General features: G+C 33.4%; 3 protein-coding genes across 4 annotated transcripts in view; all 3 read left to right on the top strand.

Annotated features, from left to right (window-relative positions):
• The window catches only part of LOC123694147 (activating transcription factor of chaperone), a 32,059-nt gene extending 24,309 nt beyond the window's left edge, over window positions 1-7,750 (top strand). For both annotated transcript variants that reach the window (XM_045639464.1, XM_045639465.1), the window contains exon 5: window positions 6,537-7,750. In XM_045639464.1, the coding sequence (XP_045495420.1) occupies window positions 6,537-7,285 (749 nt within the window). In that variant the 3' untranslated portion in view covers window positions 7,286-7,750. The remainder of the gene's footprint in view (window positions 1-6,536) is intronic.
• A 3,049-nt stretch (window positions 7,751-10,799) lies between these two features.
• LOC123694555 lies at window positions 10,800-11,483 on the top strand. The gene has a single exon (XM_045640019.1). The coding sequence runs from the start codon at window positions 10,800-10,802 to the stop codon at window positions 11,481-11,483; it is 684 nt and encodes a 227-aa protein (XP_045495975.1).
• A 6,847-nt stretch (window positions 11,484-18,330) lies between these two features.
• The window catches only part of LOC123694183 (regulating synaptic membrane exocytosis protein 2), a 102,215-nt gene continuing 95,268 nt past the window's right edge, over window positions 18,331-25,277 (top strand). Inside the window, exon 1 of the mRNA XM_045639530.1 lies at window positions 18,331-18,394. The gene's annotated coding sequence lies outside the window, so the exon portion shown is untranslated. The remainder of the gene's footprint in view (window positions 18,395-25,277) is intronic.

Genomic DNA, 25,277 nt, shown 5'->3' with positions numbered 1-25,277 from the left:
TGTATTTTTTATTTAACTAAACAAATATGTAACTACTACAATTTTATACAATGACGTGATCAAATATTTGTTTGATCTTTGTCCTAAATCATATGATTGTTGTATTTTCCTTACAATTTTAACAGGTACTTTTTCAAGAATTTTTTAATTAAAAAGTAAACAATCTCTATCTGATGTGCAAACAGTGTATGAACTCTAATTATTATAATTATTATTTTACTGTCAGTACAAATTTAAAATTTCCATGAGTTCTGCGTAATTATCTTTATCAGTAGCATGATGACGGAAAATATTTGACCTTATAAAAATAGTATTGATAAAACATAATATCGTCACTGGAAAGGCTAAAGTACTAAAGCGCCAAAATACCTAAAGTGCGTTTTTTATATGGTTGAGTTGGGTTTTTTCTTCTCTATACAATGGTCTAGGTCTTTTAGCAATCTGAGCATTAATTAAGGAGATAATGGCGCTTTAGCAGTGGCATTTTTCGTTTTTGTCGATGCGTCTATTTTACTTACCTAAAGAAAATAAAATAATTTTTATTGTAATTGTTGGTTAGTTTTTTTTTCTTACTGCCATGTGTCCTTCAAGGTAAGATTAGAAACCTAAAGTGCGTCATTCAGTTAATTGTTGTCGTTTAAGTATTATTGACTTGCCGCAAATGGTAACGAAAAGGTCGTTTAGTAAATTTGCCTTACGAGAAAATTGATGAACGTAGGACTATTACTACTATTACACAAAAAGATGTCCTGCTATTCGGGACAGAGACAAATCCAAGAAATCAAAGATCAAAAGTAAGGTTAGTTAAATTAGTTGATGTCTTTAAATTCAGTTCTTATGTATAAGTTACAATGACTAAAACTGTATTATTCTGTATATTAGTTGTATGTGGCATATTAGTTGTTTTTCTTTTCCTAAATATCAATAGATGTTAGTGATTAATATTTATGCTTTACTGTGTCTGAATATGTTTATGGAGATAAGCGCTTTTGGCTCACGTAGTTTTCAGAGCATTTATACTAAAGCGACACTATCTTCGAAAATACAAGAGTAATACGCATTATGTTTATTTTAAATGGTAGATAGAATTTTTATAAAGATTTTTTGCCTTCAGTATTATTACATCGGAATACAAGAAAAAAAGTTATGCCTGTTTGAACAGAAAAAAAAACTTTAAGTCGCTCTCCTGTAAAATGCACTTTTGGCGCTTTAGTAATTTAGCCTTTCCAGTGACGATATATTAAGAACAACTGAACACATAAGATTCAATAATGATTAAGATTTGATGAGTCATTATTAAAATTCGGTACACGTATCTATTTGAAATTTATACATATTAAACTTATTATATTATTTTAATAATCGGTTTAAATTCAGGAATGTTTAGCGTGGTAATAAAATGTCTCTTTAAAAAAGCCTATATATTATGCTATATAAACTTTATAAAACAATGTTATTTTTTATATAAAACATTAAACATGTAATGTACAAATCATGAAAATGTATTAATTAGTATATTATATTGCTTTGTACTTGAAGGCCTAATAAGTAGAAAGTTGGTTTTAAATAACCAGTGTAAAGTACAAATTAATGTTTCAACACAAACAATGTTCACGGGGTTAAGATATATTTTTAAATTGTGTTTATTACAAAGGCTAAATTTTAAGACTGTGGGAGAAATATCTTAATTCTCTAATTAGAAAAAAAAAAACTCTTTTATTTATATTTTTAATGCCTACACAAATGTAGGTAAGTGAAAGAACAAGAAATAAAAGTGGCAACTGCTTGATTTTCGGCATTGGAAAGTAACAAATTCCTTTCTTGATCAATGGCTTAAGTTTAAGGTTGTTGGAAACCAAGCGCTACGTACTATAACATGCAAACTCGAATTTAACTAATATAATTATGATTTGCCTTTATCTTGCCTAAGATCGGAATTGGTTATAGCTATTAAAACGTATTTTATTTATGTTTAGCCAATGTCCCAAGGTGTCCGTTCATTAAATGGCGATTTAACTACTTCCTCTTAGTAAACTATGTCCTTTTAGGACTTATATTATTTCCCATTTAATTTTTAATGGATTGCGTACGTAGATTTCAGCATCCTTACAAACTTTCGCAATGGATGAAATAGACTTTAAAATATTGTATCTCTAAATCTACGTGTATTTAGGAATAATAAGTTTTTGGGCACTTCTCAAGATGATAATTGATATGAAAAATCATTGTAACTTGAAACGTGATCGTAAATATGAGACATTGTTTAGGTAATTGAAATGCAAAGCCTGCTGCAGTAGCGTGAAGTTGCAGAGTTGTAATTTCTTTTCTCTGGGTGCGAGAACGTGTGCGAGCGAGGGGAAAGGAGCGGAGGTCCGACGTTGACATTGCACGCGCGCGCGCACTCAGTAGTGGCGTGAATCGCGGCGCGTTTGCTGGTTGCTATATCCGTGACAATAAATTCGATTCGAGGAGAACATTTCGGGCGCTCGCGCTCGGCTCGCGACCTATGCCTGCCGCCGCCCATGAGCCGCTTGGACGCCGTTAGAATGAAGTACCACTATCGCTGCATTTGGAATAAGGAGATAGTGTTCAACTCACAGAAACTTGTTAAAAGACGTTAGGTGATTGTGTCTGATGCACTGAACGTTCACGACGACTACTGCTCGCAACACGAGGATTTCAGATTCTGCAATAGCACTGCCTATATAATCGTAGAATTATCGTTAGAGTATTCTAGCAGTAAGAATATTTATAAAGGACAAGTATTCGTAAAAATATTGGACTGCGTGATGGCACTTGCAGATCTGTATGCCGGTACGTGTTTTGTAGGAGTTTAAATATATGTTCAATGCTAGATTCAGTTGTATTGATTCTTTTCATTGAATGTTTTTGTGACGAAGCAATTATATCAAGGCCTTCACGCTCTAATTCCTCTTGTGTGTTCAAGAACAAAAGACGAAGATAATGATCAGATTTTAATTGATTTATACAATATCCTAATATCCCAAGCCCATGTCTTTAAACTTTCGTTTTGATTTCAATTCGAGGTAACTTGATAGAGGTCAGCCAAAGCACTGTCAGCAGAAAACTTGTTTTTGTTTTCATGTTTATATCTGCTATGCTATCACACATGTTTTGCTTTAACAGTTAGGTCACTCTCCGATATCTAACATTCTGTTATTTATGTGCAGTAGATCGCACAGAAGCATGTTTTATTAGGGCTCACTAGAGTGAAGGTTTATCGTCGTACAAATAAACATAACGAGTAACTTGCCACTCATTCTGTAAACATGTTATCTAGAAGCGTACATAGTTTATATTTATAGCCCCATTTATTATTGCTTATTGACACAAGTTTGAATATATTTTGCATAGTATAAAAGCAAATCGTATGATTGCACGCGTGCACATTACCGTCGCTACATTCACGTGGCCAACGATTGTGGTACAAGTAGAAGCAGTGTGCGGGGTGTCGTGTATCTGCATGCCTCACACACACCGTAATAAAGTTTATGCAGTGCGCTGGCTTTGCGAAACCAGTATATTATGTATTCTCTTAAATATTTAGGATAGACTTGGGAAGCAATATAGGTATATAGCTTGGCGATACTCCATGGTATCGGTGCCTAGTGGTTGTTTGGGATAAATTTTTCCACATTTGCGTCGCAGGTCGCTGTTAACTGATAAACCAGTTCGCTTACAAGGCGACCTCGATCGCCACTCGCCCAATAATTAAAGCGACTTATTGCCCACTTGTTTCCATTCTTGCGCATTGATATTGATTGCTTGAAGGAGGCTTGTTTACTTCTATTTGTAACATTTAATGCTTTAAAACTTCATGAAACTTTTGAGCTTACGTTGAACTTATTCACAAATAAACTTAACTAACACCTTATGATTGACGACAATGTTTGATAACGGTTCATTATACCATACAAAAATATTTTTGCTATGATTTTAATTGTAAAAGAATAAAACAACATGGTGACTAGATCTTTTAATTTTTTTTACTGACGAGACCATGTTACTGTTAGATGTAGGCAATGATTTAGTGCCTACCTAGAATATAATTACATAAATTAAAATGATTATAGCGCTCGGACTTCTGCGCGATTAAACAAATTTCCAAAGTAGGTTCATTGACCCATTCTAAGAATATCGTACATTAACACTGATTGCAGAACCTTTGATCATATCTATCTTGAACTTTTTAACCCTTATTTCTAAATTTTACATTTGCGTATTAAAACTATTGTGCTTTAAACGCAGTTCTTGTATCTTGGCAACATGATAATGGTTTAAAAGTAGATGTAACGAGAAATATCTGAGGGCATGGACGCACACCCGATAAGTTTATCGTAATTGTCTGTTGTCAAGTTAATTTCAACTTCTGTAACTGTTGTTTTAAACACGCGTCGTTATTAAAAAATAAGGGAATTACCCCCATATTTTTCCTTATTATACTAGTTCTCGGTATTTCTTAGGACATTTTATGGCTATGACAATGAGTTTTTATGTTATTACTTACTGAACATTCCTCAGATAATTTATTTTTACGAAGCAAATATTATGGATACTTGTGGGGGATTTTTAGATGATTAGGAGATGTAATGTATCATGAAAAACCAGCGGATAATGAGAAATTTAGCAGAAGTGTGTACTATACTTCAAATAAATCCCAGTTCTTTGAAAAAGTAATAACAATTCTTGTCAAGTTACTTTATTTTGTATACACAATGTTTTACTATGAAAGGTAGTATGATCTAGGTAGATGATCATTTTGTGCGTACTTTATGAATTGTATCGTCTTTGTTACACTTATTACAAAACAGTTAAAGACAAATACAAAATTGATACCACAATTTATATTGCCACTTTATGGAATTTCTATACGTGTGAAGTTGAGGTAATGTTATATTGTGGTTTATTTCTAAATCCATTACGTTACTTATCTATTGTAAGGGGAAGATAGCTATTATTACACACTCGTATTTTTCTATTATGCCTTTGACAGTGACACTCAGCATTAGTATTTGTTACACGTGTTATTTTAAAGCATTCTACTTTTTTCTACTTTTAGCACACTTGTATATTTGTCGTAGCGTTCTCCGATTCCACCATGTGCGCAATACCCTTAATAGATTTCTTCATAGAATTTCTTCATCTTAATAGAGCATTATATAAAAAATAATAGATAATAGATAAAATACACCAAATAGTATAAAATCATAAATCATTTTTCATTCAAGTTAATCGATGAACTTTGAGCTTTTCAAAAGCACTACTTAGACTACTAAGTAGTAGCACAAGTAGGTACTTTCGATTACTAGCGGACTTTGAAGTAAAAATAGGATGCATTTTAATATTCTTGTATATTCGTTTACTTTGTTGTGTCTCTAATGATTCTTATAATTAGCGCCTACTTAATTTATTTGATGCCAATATTGCTGATTTTAAATAATCGTTTTAAAATCTGTTTCTCACAGCATATCATTAAACATAACGGAAGAGTTACTACAATTATTTCGTATTGAACTTTATCTGGGTCAGTGAAATCGTGTTATCATTATGTTAAAATAGTCGGAATGGAGTGGTCGACGAATGATCAGTGCTACATAGTGTCAATTAGAATCAATTGAATATTGTGTGTAGTTGGGATGTCGAAGATGTCGATTCACAATCGATTCAATGCGCCTGAGACTGATAGGAAATTTCGCGATTGAGTAACCAATCAGACGTTAATAATGAAACAAAAGCTCTTAACCATATATTTGCTTTAAATGCTAAAAATATTACAATGTGAACAATGATATTTTGATTGTACTTTAACATGTCTTTCATTTTAATACATTCTGCTAAAATGTAAAGGTCATTTGGTTGTATAAAATTGGATCTCAAATAGTTCTTCTTTGATAGAAGTTTTTTGCAAACATACTATGTTTGCTCATTAATTTAAAATATTTGCAAATTAAAATGAACTCATTAGCAAATAAAAAAAATGTTATTTGGTTTTTAAAATACATTTTAAAACTCATGCCTTAATTTTGAAGTGATGATATCTTCTGTTTATTTTCTTAAATAATAATATAAAAAGTAAAAACCTTCGAATGATATAAAAAAGATTTAACAGTAATTCCGTAATATCAAAACAACCATTGAAATTGAAAAATATTATTGTCGAAATGTTATTCCCCATGAGATGGTATTTTGTTAGGTTAAGCTAGATACATTTTTATAACTGCGTACTACTCACGCATTGCTCAGAAATAATAATTGAGTTGCCTTTTTATTTGATAACATTAATTAATGTAGAATGCAGACTATAGGTTTTGTCATAATCAGTTCATCATGAATTTAGTTATGTTAAAGACACTCGTGTTTTAATTATTACAAAATATATAAATTGAACTGACTTCAAAATATGTAGTGAAATAAAAGTTAATATTTCTACGCTATATTCACAATTTCACTGTAAATATACGTGATACGAATTTACAAATTGTGGCAATATTCTAACAGATTCTTCTCTGTTTCAGAAAACATATTTTCCAACTGGCTGGAAGAGAAGGTGGACCTCCCGATCTTCGAAAACATCTCCCAAGTACCGGAGCGCGTGGAGGTGCCGCAGGGCGTGCCCGTCGCGGGCGTCCCGTACGCGCCGCAAGCCGGCCCGCAGCCGACCGAGGAGCTCCTGCGCGAGTTCGAGACCGTCTACGGCGCCGTCGAGCTGACGCACCTCACGCCCCCGCAGAGCCCGCCCGGCCCCGCCACCCAGCTGCTGCTCAGCTACGCGCAGCACGCGCAGGGCGTCGCGCCGCCCGCCCTCGCCCAGCCGGGGCCCGAGCACTGGCCCGTGGCGGCCGCGCCGGCGATCCTCCCGGACTACGACTGCGACTCGCAAGCGCTCGAGGAGCTGGTGCGGCTGCGCGCGGCGCAGCTGACGTCGCCGCAGCCGTCGGGCGCCAGCTCCAGCGGCTCGTCGCCGCCGTCGTCGCCGCGCTCGTGCTCCACGGACGACGAGTGGGCCTCCTCCTCCTCCCGCCCCAAGCCCTACTCGCGCAACGTCGACGACCGCCGCTCGCGCAAGAAGGAGCAGAACAAGAACGCCGCGACGCGCTACCGCCAGAAGAAGAAGGCCGAAATCGAAGTTCTGCTCAACGAGGAGCAGAACCTGAGGCAGCACCACGCGGCCCTCGGCGACAAATGCGCGGACCTCCAGCGCGAAATTCGCTACCTCAAGGGCCTCATGCGCGACCTGTTTAGGGCTAAAGGTCTCATAAAATAAATATTCCTCTCGGTTCGCCCACTTAAGCGAAAGAATTTAACCTGTTTCACCGCCGACGAGCGGCTAGAGATTTACAGTTCCAAAAGAAGAAATGGAGTTCTTTATTTCGAATGTTATGTTTAAGTTATTTTCTAGTTATGCTAGATAAGTTTTAAGTTTTTACAGATATAATTTTTAATAAACTTCGAGCAGCACTTATCATTCAAATCATTAGTCGAGGGATAACATCTTAACCATGTAACATCTTAGTAGTCGCAGGTGGCGCCATTATCACCATATTTCTTTATTTAGAGGATAGGTTGCATTCATTGTTATGAAAGCATAGTTTATTAAAATTTTACTAAACATTTTCGTTTCCATCAAATATTAATGTTTTACGTTTAAAATTATTACGTGAATCTAATATTTTTTATATATTTTATTGTACATGTTTTCATACAATATATGGAATGCGACGGCGGAAAATGTTGTTTTATTTTATTTTCCCATAGCAACACTTCTTAAACCTGAGAGGTTTTTTTAATATATATAATACATATAGAATTTAATTGATTAATTTATTTATTAACTAGCATTCCGCCCGCGGCTTCGCCCGCGTTTAAAAAAACCCGCATAGTTCCCGTTCCTGTGGGATTTCCGGGATATACATATATGTTTATCCAAGTTACCCTCTATATATGTATACTAAATTTCAATGTAATCTTCAGTAGTATTTGCGTGAAAGAGTGAGTAGGTACATCCATCCTCACAAACTTTCGCATTTATTATAAGTATTACATTTCCCAACGTGTAGAATCAACAAAGCTAAAAACAGTGTAATATTTATGGCTATTAAAATATTATATAATATTAAATAATACATCATTTATTTTGATAAGGGTTAATACCAAGGTACAAATAAAGAGCTTTTTGTAGCGGTGGTATTTTAATTTCTTTTTTTCAATAAAAAAACGCTTATTGTGACATGACTGTAATAGTTAGAGATATGCTGCCGCTGATTTTTTGTAGACAATGGTGTGTTCTAAAAAAATGTAGTATATCATTTTGTTCTATCATCAACAGTTTTCGCAGCGCACGCGATGTAAGGTAGTTTTTTGATATTTTTTTCACACCTTGGATTACGTTATCGTAATTTTAGTAAGGATGCCTATTTTTTTTGAAAATGAAATATAGCCTATGTCACTCAGAAATGATGTAGCTTTCCAACAGTGAAAGAATTTTTCAAATCTGCCAAGTAGTTTCGGAGCCTATTCAATTCATACAAACAAAAAATCAAACCTTTCCTCTTTATAATATTTGTATAGATTATTTAAAAGAGTAATAAAAACACTTAAAGATAGAAGAATTAAATAACATATTTCATATACAACCATACGATACATAAATACGATCAAATCACCAACTACATTACATAGCGCTCGTGTATGCACCTAATATTACGCGGAACAAATACGTGCATAATTCAATCGCCTTATCATAAACAGGAATGTTAATATACCAAGCAATACCTGCTACGGCCTTGGTTATAACTTCAATTAATATTTATGAAGGATAGGGAACTTGGTGTTTCGTGATCTATTGTACTGCAGTTAGAGCAATAATTATATTTTGAATAATTCCATTATTTCATATTTGATCGCTGCATAATGCAAGACTTATTTCTTTAATTCACAGCATAGTAAATAGCTATTTTAATAACTGAGAACATTTTGAATCGTAATAAGAAACCAAGGTTATATGAATAGTGCAGAATATTTATTACGCACGAGTACCCTCGTTTTTGGTTTATTTAATGAGGTCATTCAATATTTTACAACTTATAAGTCAGTAAATTACGAGCGAGGGCTTCTATAGATTAATATTACATAAAAAATGCTATTAATTAGGCTTTGATCATAAATAACAATTATTTAGGATATGAAAATAACAGATGTTTTCGACATCGTACCGTTGAAGTTTGGCGATCTATTGAGAAATTATATAATATCCTCGCCCCACTCGAACTCTGAACATACACAGAAGTAGGAACACTCATCTAACTATATGTCCGGTGCTTAAGTGTATATAAAAGTTGAAGTTGGTCTTTGAGTTCAGTCACGTTTATACCGTTAAGTTACCTTTTCAGTAGGTTGACCTATTTATGGATATAGTGAATTAAAAGAGGTGATGTTTACTCGTGAGGCAGGTACATTATATCATACAGTACATTATATCATACATTAGTTGTAAATAAGGCTGTAGGCGTGGGAGTCAGATAAGACGCAGTTTTCTCGCCTCATTTTAACATTTTTCATTGGTGGTCTTATTTTTAGTATGAAGCCTTTATTCCATTCGTACCTACCAGTTGAAATAAACTCGTCAGTTTCAAAATATTAGTCTAATATCTTCAAATATTATTCTATAATATTAAATATTACTAGTTAGTATTATTTTACTGAACCTATACTTATAAATCACGTTACAAAATAAAGTAATAAAATTGTAACAAAATATGAGAAAAGGTCAATACGTGGGTGTCAGTATAAAGAGAGATATAAATAAAATATTCATATTTTTATATCCATGATAATAGTTTATAAGCTCGGGTGTAAGCAAATTTTGTACTTGTAATGATTCTCTCCTTTCGTAGCATAGGCCATAGCTGATGAAAACTTCACTACACTAATAAGTCTTGCCTTTGCTTTAATCCTGTGGGACACACTTACCCATCACTTTACGTCTGGAATGTTCCACCCTAATGTTCTGAATGTGTTATCGGCTTTCCTTAACGCTGCGGAATTTTCATGGATGCCATGAAGGTTGAATAAATGAGTCGCTGTTATTTTTCAATTTTAGCTTAAGTATAGGTAAGTAACATAATATCAACATTATTCACACGAAACTTACACAAAATAATTGGCAGATTAGTTTTCATAGGAGAAAATTTTCAAATAAAGCATTCAAGTTAACATAAGGTTGCTAGGAAAATAATAAATTATTATTAATAATTATCTCATAAATGCCTACTTAAAATTTAAGTTTGTGCGCCTAACTAAATGTCGTATCACTTAAATAATGAAAAAATTGAAAGGACAGAGAAACATAATAATGAAAAATCTTTCAATGAATACAATTATTCGTTTATTAGTTGCATCTAATTAAAAATTAAACAATCAAATTAGGTATATTATACATATAAGTACCTATATCTACTGAGAGGGCCAAGTAATGATGATTCTGAGAATTGATTTATTTGAAAGATTGTATTACGTTAAATATACTATGTATTGTATATAGTCTATACTATGGAAAGTTATGTTATAGCACAGAATACTTAATAACTTAGCAAACGCTAAGCTCGCCTCGTCTTCAATTGGAGTAAATTATTTTCTTCATTGTATTGATTGACATATCAAACTTTGTAGAAATAAATTGTTTTAAACTCCTTGGAATTTATTAAGATCAATGTTTAGCTTGGAAATAGCATAGAAAAAGCAATAGAAAATAGCTTAGAAAAAGCAATGCGGTTGCTAATATGTACCATAAGGTAACTACTAAGGTAAGAAGTCCGGCAGGGTTGAGCAAGGAATTTGAGGTGGCAGTGGGTGTCCACCAAGGTTCGGCGTTGAGTCCGCTACTTTTCAATCTCATCATACATTATCTGACTGCAAACTTGCAAAGAGAACCTCCCTGGGATTTGTTGTACGCAGACGATATTGTACTGATTAGAGATAGTGCCGAAGATCTCGAAGAAGCACTGGAGAATTGGAGACACGCCTTAGAGACCGCAGGTTTGAAGATCAATCGTCAAAAGACGGAATATATGCAGTGCCGCCATGGCTCAAATAACCAAGATCGCTCTATTAACATTCAAAATCACCCGCTTAACACTGTCGACCATTTTAAATACCTAGGCTCTGTTATATCTAACAACGGTACCATTGACGCAGACGTGACCAACCGCATCAACACTGGCTGGATGAAGTGGAGGGAACTGTCCGGTGTACTCTGTGACAACAGGATGCCGGTGCGTGTGAAAGGGAAGGCATACAAAACAGCGATCCGCCCAGCTCTCATTTATGGTAGTGAATGTTGGCCCATAAAACAGGCCCATGTGACAAAAATACACGCAGCGGAAATGAGGATGCTCAGATGGGCTGGAGGTTACCCTTGCCGACAAAGTGAGAAACACTCATATCCGTGGAAGCTTCAAGATTAGACCAATTGAAGAGAAGCTGTCAGAAAGACGTCTCCAATGGTATGGCCACGTGATGAGAAGACCCGAAGAGCACATGACCAAGCGAGTCTTGGCCATAAATTCTGGACCGAAAAAGCGAGGTAGACCTCTACAAACTTGGATGTCTGTTATCAACAAAGACCTGAAGAAAGCTCAAGTAAATGATTCGATGACCCAGAATCGATGTCTCTGGCGAAGAATGACGAGGAGAGCCGACCCCAAGTGAACTGGGATAAGGCTAGGCACAGTAGTAATGTTTAGCTTGGAAAACAAATTGAATTACAAGATTTTGGATGAACTGAGAATTTATTTCCACAGTCAGAGACCCTTTAGATATCCTAATAATCCTAGTAAAGTGTATTACTGATATTATAAATGCGAAACTTTGTGAGGAAGGATGGATTTAGATTTGTTGCATTTTTACGTGAAAACCACTAAACAGATTTTGATGATACTTGGTAGTGATATAGCTTATGATCCAAAATAACACATGAGCTATAGAAATGCTTGCATTTGTCCGCGGGTTCGTTCGTGGGTGAAACCAAATGGTGAAACTGCGCGGCACAGCTAGTTTACCATAAACGTGATGCGTACATTCGAACCTATCTATGCTGTAGGTAAGGCAAGAATCTACATAACGTCATAAATAATAAAACAGTTGCTAACTTCTTATCATCCTTGTGTAGAATTAGAGTGACGTTATGAGTTTATTTTGTATTAAGCAGAGATAATATTATGAGATCGTTTATTTCCCAGAAAAATATTACCTATGTACCTAGATTGTAGATAGTAGGTAGGTAGGTTAGGCCAGCCACGTCGCGGAAGAATTCTAACAAATACCCGCGGCCCCCTCATTAAAGCGGCTCGACGGAACACAGTGGGGTTTTAGTCGGTAAGAATCCGACATAACCCACGGCCCCCGGGGAAGGAGCCGTGGGTTATGTCGGATTTGTCTATCTTTGGAATAATCGGATATCTTTGGAAGATTTCCCCACTATAAAAAAAAAAGGTTAGGCCAGCCAAATGTAAGAATAATGCGTCTTTCATTTATCATCATCTTTTATTATGTTTTGGTTCTTTTTATTATTGTTATATTCCATTATCATCTACAGAAAATAAAATATATTTTTCCTCTATATTTGTTACATTATAATTGAAAATAATATCAAAATTACAATTTTCCAAGTAACTACCTACAAACTTAAATAAACACGAACATAATCTGTAAAACTCTGAGCCTTTCAGTTTTACCGGCCAAATCATTGAAATGACTAAATCGATTTTGATAGGACTTTCACTGTTACACTCATTTGGGAAAATTATAAGCTGCTCTTTATCCCGGAATCCCACGGGAACGGGATTAGCTCGGGGAAAACCTCTTCTTATCTCCTCCTCCCATGCGAGCGATCGCAGGCACAGCTAGGTACCTATAGTTTGACATAGGTAGCGAAATGTAATAATTGAACTTGACTTGATATAGACAAATAAGGAAAAAAATACTTGCTATGTAAGTATCTACTTGTTACATCAATTTGCATGCTAATTAATATACCTACCTACAACGTCTAATACATGTTAATACACTTGATGCCTTATATTATTCACAAAATATATTTTACTTATATCACGTTCACTAACAAATATATCTCCGTAATCCAGTCCTTTCAAACACCTTTCTGTAACTCCCTTTTCTTATCGTTAACTATGCAAATTTTCTTCTTCACTAGATCCAACATTACGAAGAAGAAGGCAACATTAATGTGATGCACACGTGATGCAGGACACTAACCGCTTACCTGACAAGCGAGATGGAGCCCCTAGGTACTTAGATATGGGAAATAATAACTGGTTTATTTAAAAATGGCCCCATGGAAAATGATTATGATACTTCTTTAGTTAAAATATAATTAGTTGATTTGAGATCAAGATTACATAATTCCATATAGTATTAAAACGAAAACGATACTTCACGATTCACGTCAACAAGTTTTTATTTATTTCTAAAAACAAACTTATTATAATGTTTTGCAAGTAAACAAACATATGTTTACCATTTATATCTGAAAACAAGATAACTATCTACAAATTAATCGCTAGCTTCAACATTATTTACACATATGGATATTCTAGATAATATATTTATCTCTTTAATAAAAGATGCAACAACAAAATTGAAAATATATTCTGTTCTAACATTTTAAGGATAACTTTTTTTATATATCTATCGATAGGTTATCTTCTTAAATTTAAGTTTTTTTTTATGTTTTATTTACATAATGAGACTTAGGTAGGTATATATTAATACATGTTCAATAAAATTTATACATATAGGTAGGTATATAACTAATTGATTGACATGTAAAATGATCAATGAACAGTCTATATTGGCGAAAAGACGTGCTCTAAGCTTAATTGCGTGGATTAACGTAAACTCCATCAATCGGTGCACGGTTACCACGACTTAAGTTTTTCATTAACCTCTATAGGTTAACATGGAGCTTACGTATTTCTATTTAGCATTCTTGAAAAATATCAGTTTATCTCTTGGTTGTAATATTGGTTTTGTGTGGGGCATTATTTTTATTTTTTTATTTTTAATGGAGTTCAGTGCTAGCTTTTTATTCTAAGGCTACCTTAGAAGAGAATTTCTATTTAGACTCTTCTTACATGCATAATGCATTCCTTTTAAATGAAATTAATAGTTCAATATTTTCAAAAATATTGTGTCTAATTTAATTTTAGCCAACAAAATGCCGAAAGAAAGCGTACCTAATTGTTGTAGATTAGGAACAGAACGCGGTCTGCATAAATAATACATTGTTTCACCGTACCTAAATGTACCCACATTTTCGTCAGTTTAAGTGTGATAAATCTAAGTTATTTGTATCTTCGAGGATATAATATTATCATGACATTCTAAAGTTTAAATAAAATAAGATAACGCTATCTTAATTAAGTATGTTTGAGTGATGACTTCGTCTCAACTTGGGAATTTCGTTACGATTGACGTGTTCATTAAACTTCTATACATTATTCTAAGCATAACTTAAATACTACTCACCAGTTTAGATATTAAAATTGAGAGATTGAGAAAATTGTAGTTAGAATGAAGTACAGTTTGAATGTTAGCATACCCACTAAAATACAAAGGCGTAGGAACTTATTCTCACTACACTACTTACTGTCATTTACACCCATTACATTCAAAAACAAAAATTCTGTTCAAATAGCTTATTCTTTAAAACACATGTAATGTTATGTTTTGTGAAATTAAATGACGTGTGTATTTATTTATTTTACCAATGACTTGCACATCTAGAAAGAGATTCATATCTACTAATCTCTCACATAAAACTAAATTAAATTAATTGGTATGTAGGTAGTTACTTACATGAATAGTTTTTTTGTTAGATAATAACATAAACGATATAGTTAGATATGTGTTATTCGATAGTGGTCTATTAGGTATCAAGTCTCTTTATTTTCATGACAATAAATGTAATACATATCACTGCTCATAAAACAGATTTATTGCCAATGCGTTTTATGAACCTATAGGCTCTATTGAGTGCCTACTAAACTATCCTGTAGGAGTAGAGTTCATAAGAACTGTTATAAAATTAAATCCGACATGCATTACGTATTAATATATAAAAGTATACAACACACCACGGTCTTTCATTGATCGATCTTGGTTGCACTCTACATTTCTTGTCGAGTTTATTTATCGTAGGCTCTACCGCCTCTACCTAAGGTTTTTGTTTGAACTTTGAAGTGACCAGAATGAGAATTCAGGTTGAATGTGGATTGTGGGTGCTCTTCTTTTAAAGTTTTTATTCTATCAGATGACAGCCATTCATATAAAAGCGTCTTATTTTACCTGTTTAATAAATAATTGTTATTGTAAATGTTAAGTAAGCGATTTTAATATAATATTTTTATACTACATTAGTTGGATCGTAACTACGTAGAATAACGATTATGAATATGTAATTATCACATTTAAAATAGCTTCTGAGAGACTCATTATAATGTAATTCAACCCGAGTTTTAATGAGTGTGTAATTAAAACGAAACAAGACATGCAAGTGGGTTTTGTCTCAAAACTAATATTCTACGTTCTCAATCCCGAATAATACGGTCTATTCATATAAATAGAGTTAAATTAATTTATGACTGAATCCGGGCGTCAGGGATTTGCTTCGGGTCAAAGTTGTATGTTTGTTGTAGGTTTCTAGCAAGTTTTAAGTACTAATTTAAGACGACTCTTGATCTTTGATTCAGGAATTAAATGAGCTCGTCGAGTTAGAGGATTAAGAGACATTATGTGACAATTTTTGATGTATAGGATTCGAAATATATTATTAAATTATATATTATTAAATATATTATTAAATATATATATTATTCTTCTCTCTTATTGAAATTCTTGTATTGAAGATTTCTTTATCATGAAAAAAATTACAAAATATAATGTGATCCAATTTAAGCAGATTTGGCTGTCTCTTTGTGCTGGAAAATGCCAATTACACAAAAATAAATTACATACGTACACGAAAATATATCGGTATAATTTTTTTTGTGTAATGAGCAAATACGTATCACAATATAAATTTATATTTCTTTGGTTGCTCACTTGTTTGTAGGATGTGGCTAGATGTTAAAACATTCAAAGAAAATTACGTATAATAATGCAATGCAACCAGATACAGCTTTATAATTTTGCCTCTTAGACAACAAAGGAAATACGTTTTATAAGTCCTATTCAAGAAAATTTTCCTACTTCGTAATTGCAGAAAATAAGTTGGAAAACCAAGTCAGCCTTAAGCCGTTCAATCAATTCTATTTATAATACAACTCATCCAGTTGGCCAATTTGTATTTATATTCCCGATAGAGGCGATCTCTCCAGAGCTCAATTCCTGTGAACGTTACGATTGAAGAACGAGTATCGGAAAATCTTTATAAGGAAAAATATCGCATGTGATTTTTCAAAGATCAATTCGATTGCTGCAAGGCTTTGTACGCGTAACTTCATACGACATAATTGCTTCGATGATTGTGTTGTGTAGGTAACTTATTCGATTATTTCGTTTCAAAGCAAATAAGGTCTGTATATGTAATATGGATATTGTTATTTGTTCTGTTTTTCTTACCTTATGAGGGTCAGAAATACATACATAACATTGCAGATAAATTATTTTAATATTCATAACATGTAATGTTATATTAGTATTCATTATTAATTTATTTATTATTATCAGTAATGTTATCTGTTCTTAGCAAATTTTTTTTCAATTTATTGATGATCTTATATTATTTTTTAATCATCCATCCATCCTAATATCAAGTTATTTTTTCTAAATCATTGAAATGTAGTACGCGTGTGAACAACTTTGATTAACAAATACTAAGCATTTGTATTCCATTATAACCCGGGGTGAAGCCATGCCGAGCTACTAATACTCAAATATGTTGCGATCGGCATCGAAATTCTTTGTTGCTCTAGTTCTAGTGGGGTTGGATCAAACGTACGAATTGGGTTAATCTCGCTGCTAGGATTATACCAGATTTTGACAAAAGATTTATTTGAAATTGTACTAAAATAACTACCTATTTTAGTCACTCAATGCCATCTGATCAGTGATCATGGATTACTGTCACTCTCAGATCAAATTTAAGATTCGTACATCTGCAGAAGTAAATCACACGCTTTGGACAGAAACTAATTTTAGGAACTTTTGGATTCGTAAGAAGATTTTCTGGACCAATTTTCCTTTGTTTATCATCACTGCAGCTTTCTTGAAGGAATAGAAACCAACCAAACGCTATTATCCAGATTACAAACATACCTACATAAATTCATTCAAAGCTTGGACAGATATCACCAATTCTTCAATTATCATCAGCCGTATCGTATTCCATTGTTATGGTTTGTTTCGAATCCCTCTTTCATTGTTTTAAACAAAGTTATTGTGGTCATCGTCAACCTTAATTAATGTAGAGAATTTAATTTCCGCAGACGTCAAAGTTTAACTACTAGGTGAAAAAGACTTAAACTTTTATAGAGCTGCCAGCTAAGTGGCAAATTAAATGTGAGGTCCTTTCTTTCTTCTGCTCACATTATCTGTATCCAGTTAACTCTTCCATTGTACATTATCAGAATCAATGTGACATTATACTATATAATATCTATAAATATCTAGATATAACCTACCTATATTTATATTTGTGAACTTGCATCAATTATAACTTTTATGTAATGATGACTTTATAAATGAATGATATTGTATGCAAGAGGCTATAACAGTAATTTGTTGTTTGTATTCTGTTCTTCTGCGCTTTCCAACTATATAACCATTGCCTCTACCCCCGCTGTCCTACTTATTTAGAAGTCAAGGTCTTTTACGATGGGTCATCAAAATATTATTACACTAAGGGGTGTATTATTACACTAATAGGCTGAATCTATTTTGCAGTTTACTTCAAGACTTCGCTTTACAACATTCTACGCCGCAATTGAAAGCTCAGGTTTTAGTAGAGTAAAAGTAACTTCCAATTATCATACTACGCATTGAAATCAATAATATTTCATTGTTAGGTTTTTGATATATTTTTAAATCGGAAGGTATATATTTTAGTATAGGTATTAGGTATCCCGGGAAGGTAAGGACGCTGCGAAGTGAAGGACCCGTGATATTGGTGAGCGGATGCCGGGTGGGGTCGGCAGGGCGGGCGCGGGGGTCGGGCGAGGGGTGCGGGCGGGGAGTGCGCAGGGCGGCGGGTGAAGTAACAAGTGAAGCGGCCCGGGGAGCAACAGTCTGCCGCAGCCCGGCCACGCGGCCTCACCCGCTACGCTAAGCGTCGCGCTACTGCCCGGATCGCATTCCTCGCGTAAGTAGAGCCTTATTGCTTGCCCGCACTCCGAGCCCAGCTCAACCGCGCGGTCGCGAACGCGCCTTCGCCTGGCGAAGTCTGCGCGCGCCCGCAGCGGACGGTGGCGGCCGTAAGCGGACCTTGATGGATGTCAGCTATCAGTACAGTGATATACCTGTTGAATGCATGTCGGGATATAAGATAACGTCTTAATTATTTGTCCATTTTGTCCAATGTAACGACATGAGATTGGACAAAAGACAAGCTCTGCGAGTATTGTATATCACGCGTTTGCAAACTGTTTTAATATGTTACACTCATAATATTGTGATCCAGTATAGCGGACATCATCACCTCGCCTTTTATCATTGACTGCCAATAAATTAAGTACTTTAAACGGTCCTTTTCCACGAGTTAAAACATATAATTATTTGCTACTCTGTTGTTACTGACTGTAAAGCATTCATCATATAAATTATGCGTAAAGCTCATCTACTTTAGCATCATTGTTAAATTCAATGATGTTACTAGTGTGTGGCATTGTTATTCCCAAATGTCCATTCGGTTCGCAACGCTTTGCATAGTTAATTAAAATAGAGTTATTGGCAAATTAATCTCAAATACAAAGCCAAATAGTAAATATTAATCCGTATTAAAACTGTGTTCCAATTTTGCGCTAGTTTAGGAAGTTTAAAATTTTAAATCTTAGAGTATCCAATTCTGGACAATCTTAATATGATTTCTCTTGTAAATTTGGAAGTTACAAGTATAAATATAATTTCAGACAACAAATAAGTATGAAAAATGTTTAGTGAACACATTTACTGATGTGCTTTATAAAATTTTCATAATACATAACTTTTAACTACATTAATTGAGGAAACCTTTGATAATAATCAACTCCAAAAAGTTTATTGTTGACAATTACAAATTGATGCTGAACTTTGTTTAATAACATCGACTCTCTTCATGTTTTATTGTTCACTACAGAGCTGTTTGACGCGATTCTAAATCAAGTTAAATCAACTGTTATAAATATGTAAAGATCAATTGAGGGGGAGATCTTGCAAATACCATTCTGTTTTTCTATCATGTGCTCCGTGTATGATGTTCCAATTTAGGAGGTAAACAAGAAAAACTTTTGTATGAATATCATCTCTTATTAACTGATGATTATCACGATGTTTACCTTTTAAATTTATTACAATTTTTCAAATATAACTTGGAAACTTATAAACCATTTGTCTACGTTAGTGCCAATTTTGTAAAAATGTAGAGTCTCTGACTCTACTACCAATATACACGAAAATTCTTATGAATCGCTTATAAAATTGTAGTATTTTCGAGTTTATTGTGTTAATAAAATTAAAAAAAAAAACAATATACATAGATGATACACTTCAATACACGATGGTTCGGTTATAAATTTACATTTTCGGGTCAGTGCAGTATAATTCTCATAAATATTTTTTCTGTCTATGAAATATTTCGCAAAGCGCGTTATTAATTTAATTATGACGGCGTTCCTAGTAAAAGGAATTTAATATCGACGGACTTTATGGTGCTGATGAACGCATCCAGCCTGCCTCGCGCCGATTTTATTTCATTACCTCAGTTTACGAATAAATGAAGTTTTAACACGCCGGAATTTATAATATATTAATGGAAAGTACTGTTTATTTTCGTTTAATGGAAGCGGAATTCTGTTTTATTTTCCCATTGTGTAAATAAATTCTATAAAATATTGTGACAAATTAAATGAAACATAATGGATTATTATAAAAAATTAAATTAAAAGATTTGATGGAGCCTTATACGTATTTATGTCTGGAAGTGTATTCTAATTACGCTATAAATAATAAATATACATGAATTATTATAAAAGAATCACTCATTTTTTGGAGGTATTTTTGTTAAGAGCCATAACAAATAGAATCAAAGAAAGGATAGCTAGCTAAACAGACAACGTTCCTAAACAAAGAAGGAAATGTTTTCCCATCAAATTTCAATGTGTCGAGATTTATGTATAGGGGATTTGATAGATCGATCAATCGAATGCGAACTGAACGAAACTATACTCTTGGTTTAAATAAAAACTTCTTTGGCAAGATTCAAAGATACCAAAATCGTCGCCTTACTCTATGACGGGCTTATTACCAAATTTTTACTCAACGCGCCTAAAGAAGTTTCATTTTAATTATTTAAATTTTAATTATATACAGTATATAGTTTAATTTGCGGCTTTAAATCAGTTTAAAGCTATCAGTGAAATATTAAGTGAACTATTTACACATAATAGCCATTAGGTACAAGTAAATTCCACACAATTCTAAGAAAATCTTTTCCTGTTACCCCAAATATCTTCCCCAAACATCTTCTGTGCATGGCAGGTTCTTCTTTTTCGAAACTCATTTATGTTTCAAGTTCAACCCTTTCTCCATTACTCTTAAACCAATCTCTCAAAAGGATCTCAAAAAAATGTGCCGACGAATTATATATAGTTCCCTGAAAAAAAAACTTTTAAAGTTACATTGTTACATTTCACGGTCCATAAAGTGCACACGGCAACAGTTATTTATTATGAAAAATCACGTTGATGCTTAATGGAAGACGTAGCTTTAAGAACAATTTAATGCATTTTAAACAAAAATACCTTTGTTTAATAGCATATGTATCATACTTTTCCTGTTTGCTGTATTACGTTGACTCATGGAAAGTTTATAATAGATGGATGCACCTGCTTTCATTCGAACGTGAAACTCGGAAATTTTCTAACTACAGTGACTTACGAGATGGACGCGTTTATACGTTCTCTCCAATTGAGTTTCAATTTGTGCTAAAGGAAATATGATTGTACTGAAAATTGGCCAATAAACATAAGAAGCTGAACGTCGAATATTATGCACTTTCAAAATAAGACATCAGTAGTTTTAATTGAAATAGGGTTTCATTGCTGATAATAATTATTAGTTGGCATTACATTATTAGTGACATGATTGTGACTGCTTACTTTATGGAGGTATTTTTTATGATTGTTTCTACCTATATTTTATTTTTGAAATATATTGATTAGTTTCCTTCGATCAATCTCTATTTTATTTATTTATATTATTTGTTCATATCCATAACTAATAAGTTCAGGATACATCGCCCATTTTTGCAAGTGACTACTATCAAGCTAATTTTCCGTTTGTAGCTTTATTTTGATGAGACGCCCAATAATTTCGTGTACGAAACTCTCGATTGTGGTAGCTAACAGAGATAACAAGGATAAAAATTTTTGATTTGGTGGTTCTCAAATATTTATTTCGCAACTTGTAGGACAATATGTCTGTTGAATTATATAAACATTAACTAAGTGAAAACAAAAAAAGTCACTTGCAAAAATGGGCGATGTATCCTGAACTAAATTGGATAAATAAAAAAGAAATAAATTAATAGCAATAAACAATACATTTTTATACGTAGGTACACAGTATTGAAAGCTATGAACAAAACAGCGTGGGAGTTTATTGGAAAGCGATGCATTTACAAATGAAGACCAATAATCCGGACGATTCAAAGGCTTGTTCATCATCGCAATTGGATTGCGATCGTTTATCACTCCGTATCACCGCACACAGCGTGCCGAGTGAGCCGGGGCCCGTGAAACGTAGCTCGTTGTTTTTGCCTTCTGCATATTCATTATGACATGACAATGCAAAACGGGTCATGCTTATCCGGCATCAATCTGGTCCCAATAATTTGTTAGGGTCGTCCACTTGGCCTGATAAAGGTTTAAGTGGCAGGAATTATGATAACAAAAACCGGCATTTTAACACATCAGCTTAATAGCATTAAAAGTCTTCATCATTTGTCGCACCCTTTGCTTTTGATATTCTGGCGGATTACTTGATAAGCGGGGAAAGGGTGCGTGCGTATTTTGTTCGGTGATTTTTTAAGCGTTTTTACACGATTGATCTGTCTAAATTTGTGTGTGTTAACATTGTTTTGTATTTCCATTGCGTGTTAAGTTATTTTCAGATGTAATTGGAGTCACCTTCAAACTTGCTCAAATTAAAGTCACATTGTGACAAGTTGACAGTTTGATACCTAATCTCAAGCTGCAACTGTAGCCACAAGGGAAATTAGATTTTCTTTGGTAAATAGTTGTGTGAGCAAATTGTTTTGACAATATTGAACTACACCATATTATACATTTCCGTCGCATCTTGAAATTGAATTCTGATGTACTTAAATTGTATATTCCAAAGTTTCAAATAATATTTTATAACAATTTTTGATATAATAAAGTATGAATTCTTTGCATTTAACAATAATTTTTCATTTATTGATAATAAATTTCTAACTTCACCTAAAACATTTTCAGCATAAATGTTTAATAATTTTCTCATTAACAATACTTAAAAGTCTTCAATATACATACATAATAAATGAATTGATAGAAGCTAAGTGCGGAGTTTAGTTTAAACTTTAGAGACATGATGTGTTGAGGCTACTTGAAGTCTGTACTCTGTAAAGATAGTGCTTTTCACATATTTAATATCTAATACAAGACGAAATCGTTGAATTTTATTTTTTTATTACAAACGAAACTCATATTTACATAAGGATTTTTTTTATAGGAAAGCAAGCCTTGGAGCATTGTTTTAAATGTGAACGTACCCGGTCGTTTAAGGTCTTTTAAAACTCTATCTCTAACTCTATCTTGAACATCCTGATCTACTTCATAATGCCCTTATTATAAAGACGAGTTTTATATTCTATTGTCACATAAAATGATCAACTGTGATTTAGAATATTTGGATCTTAAAAAAAGCAAGCATACAATATACATTGTTCAAAATATTTTTATCCAAAACATCCAGTCTTTGTTAAAAACTGAAATAAAGCTGCCTATTGTAGGTGAATGTTTCTAGACATTTTACAACCGACGTCAACTTTCTTCGTTCTCGCTATAAATTAGCCAGCATATTGCTAATGTCCGGGGTCGACAATAAAAGATAAGGGCCACGTCTCGTGACGGCGGAGACAATAAAATCGGCTTATCGGTAGGGAGCTGCCGGATAACTAGTATTTAAAAATTTCAACGTCTTTTATCGTTGACTGTGTGAGCACCAAGCAAAAGTGACTCTATTGTAGAGCAGTGTCGATGCAATAGGTAATTATTTTTGATACATAACAAAATCGATGTTTTAAGATTTAATAATACGCTTATTTAATTACTAGGTATATATCTAGATGTTCTTAAGTCAATGTCAGTACAACAATTCACCTTAATGAGCTGCGCTTGGTTGAGCAGTTCTCCGTTCTACCAGTGCTTAGGATTTCTAGTATGTTCTTAAACAATTCGTTAGCGTTGCTCATTTGAAAACGACTCAAACAAAACAAGACAAAATTAAATCAAAATTATGCAAAAATAAACTTGAGGCCAAAGGTTAATTAAATACCTATAATAATTAGATAATATGAGATAAAGGTGAATTATTTCGAACGACTGAGTTGATAAGATGTTTGTTGTTTAGTCTATATTTTGTGTGTCTAGCGATATGGTGTGACATGCAGGGTAAGGTATCGTGCGACGAAATCGTATGATTTATGAATTGTTGTGATCATATAGAACAATATGGGTTTAGAGGACCGTATAATAAAGACTCTTAAATAATTAGTCTACCAAATACACCAAAAATTTGAATAAGATATTGAACGCAATGTGTCGAATTATTGTAATCGTCTGTCCCTATGTATCCAAATTTTTGTGTGCACTTGTCTGAGACCAGATACATTTAAAACAAAATACTAGGCTATTCATATTAATGTGTACCTACATTTTAATTAATTTCCAAAAATAATAATCACGAATTCATCTCAAAAATAAATAGCGTAGTTTCCTAAAACTTTGACACGCCAATTAGGAATAAAGCAAACACGAAGTTATTTCAGTTTCTAGATTGTATTGACTTTTTCATACTACATCAGTTATGCAATGCGCAGTATAACAGAATACGGGGAGTATTATAAACCAGCAATTTCTGAGAGTTGTTTGTTCGAGTTTCAGTATAGTTCAATTAGTTACATTGTCTATTTGAACAGGTCGCCTTGTAATGAAGAAGGTTTTAATAATAATTATACATATATGTAGTACAGAAGAGCTTAAAGTAGTGTGGAATTTAAATTGAATTAATTCAATTAGAGCTTTAGAATAAGACGTATTATTACTTGTATAGTTTTCTATTATCTGTGATATTATTTTAAAAAATTTATTTTGTAAAAGTCTGGCTGCCTCACTTTTTAATATATTCTATTGTTGATAATTTAATCTGACATTTTGTTATCTTATCTTATTGATAATTAAGTGGCATTCCACTTTTTTGTGTAAAATAAATTTGCATGTTGTTTTTATGACTAATACATTTGTAAACATGGTATAATAGATGTCACATGAATATTCATGTAACATGTTATATCCCATGCTTACAAGAAAATAAACACATTTTTATTACTTTTATATTTTCTAAATAAAAAAGTTAAAGGTCGAATTGTGTAACTCCATTATTGATATTAAGAAGAAAATTTTGAAGGACTCTACATGGTAAATGTAGACTTGGGATTATCGAGCCTATGAATGTGGGCAATATTGATTAGGAACTTTCTTTATTTATACGTATTTGCGTAGACTATTAGGCTTTTAACATTTAGTCAAAGAACATATGAAAAAAAAAACGAACCCTATAGTGGGAGGTACAAATTTCTTTATATAAAGCTAAAATAAAATATATATTTACTTTTAAAACTAAACAATTACTTTTTCAGATTATATATCCATATCAGTATCTATAAAAACATCGGTTGCCTGTAGCGTGACAGACTCTGCGATAATAATATCAAAACAATTTCCAAT

This window comes from Colias croceus, chromosome 9 (assembly GCF_905220415.1).
Source record: "Colias croceus chromosome 9, ilColCroc2.1".
NCBI classification, from domain to species: domain Eukaryota; kingdom Metazoa; phylum Arthropoda; class Insecta; order Lepidoptera; family Pieridae; genus Colias; species Colias croceus.
Note: the sequence above shows the minus strand (reverse complement) of the source record. Positions and strands in the feature narration are given on the sequence as shown.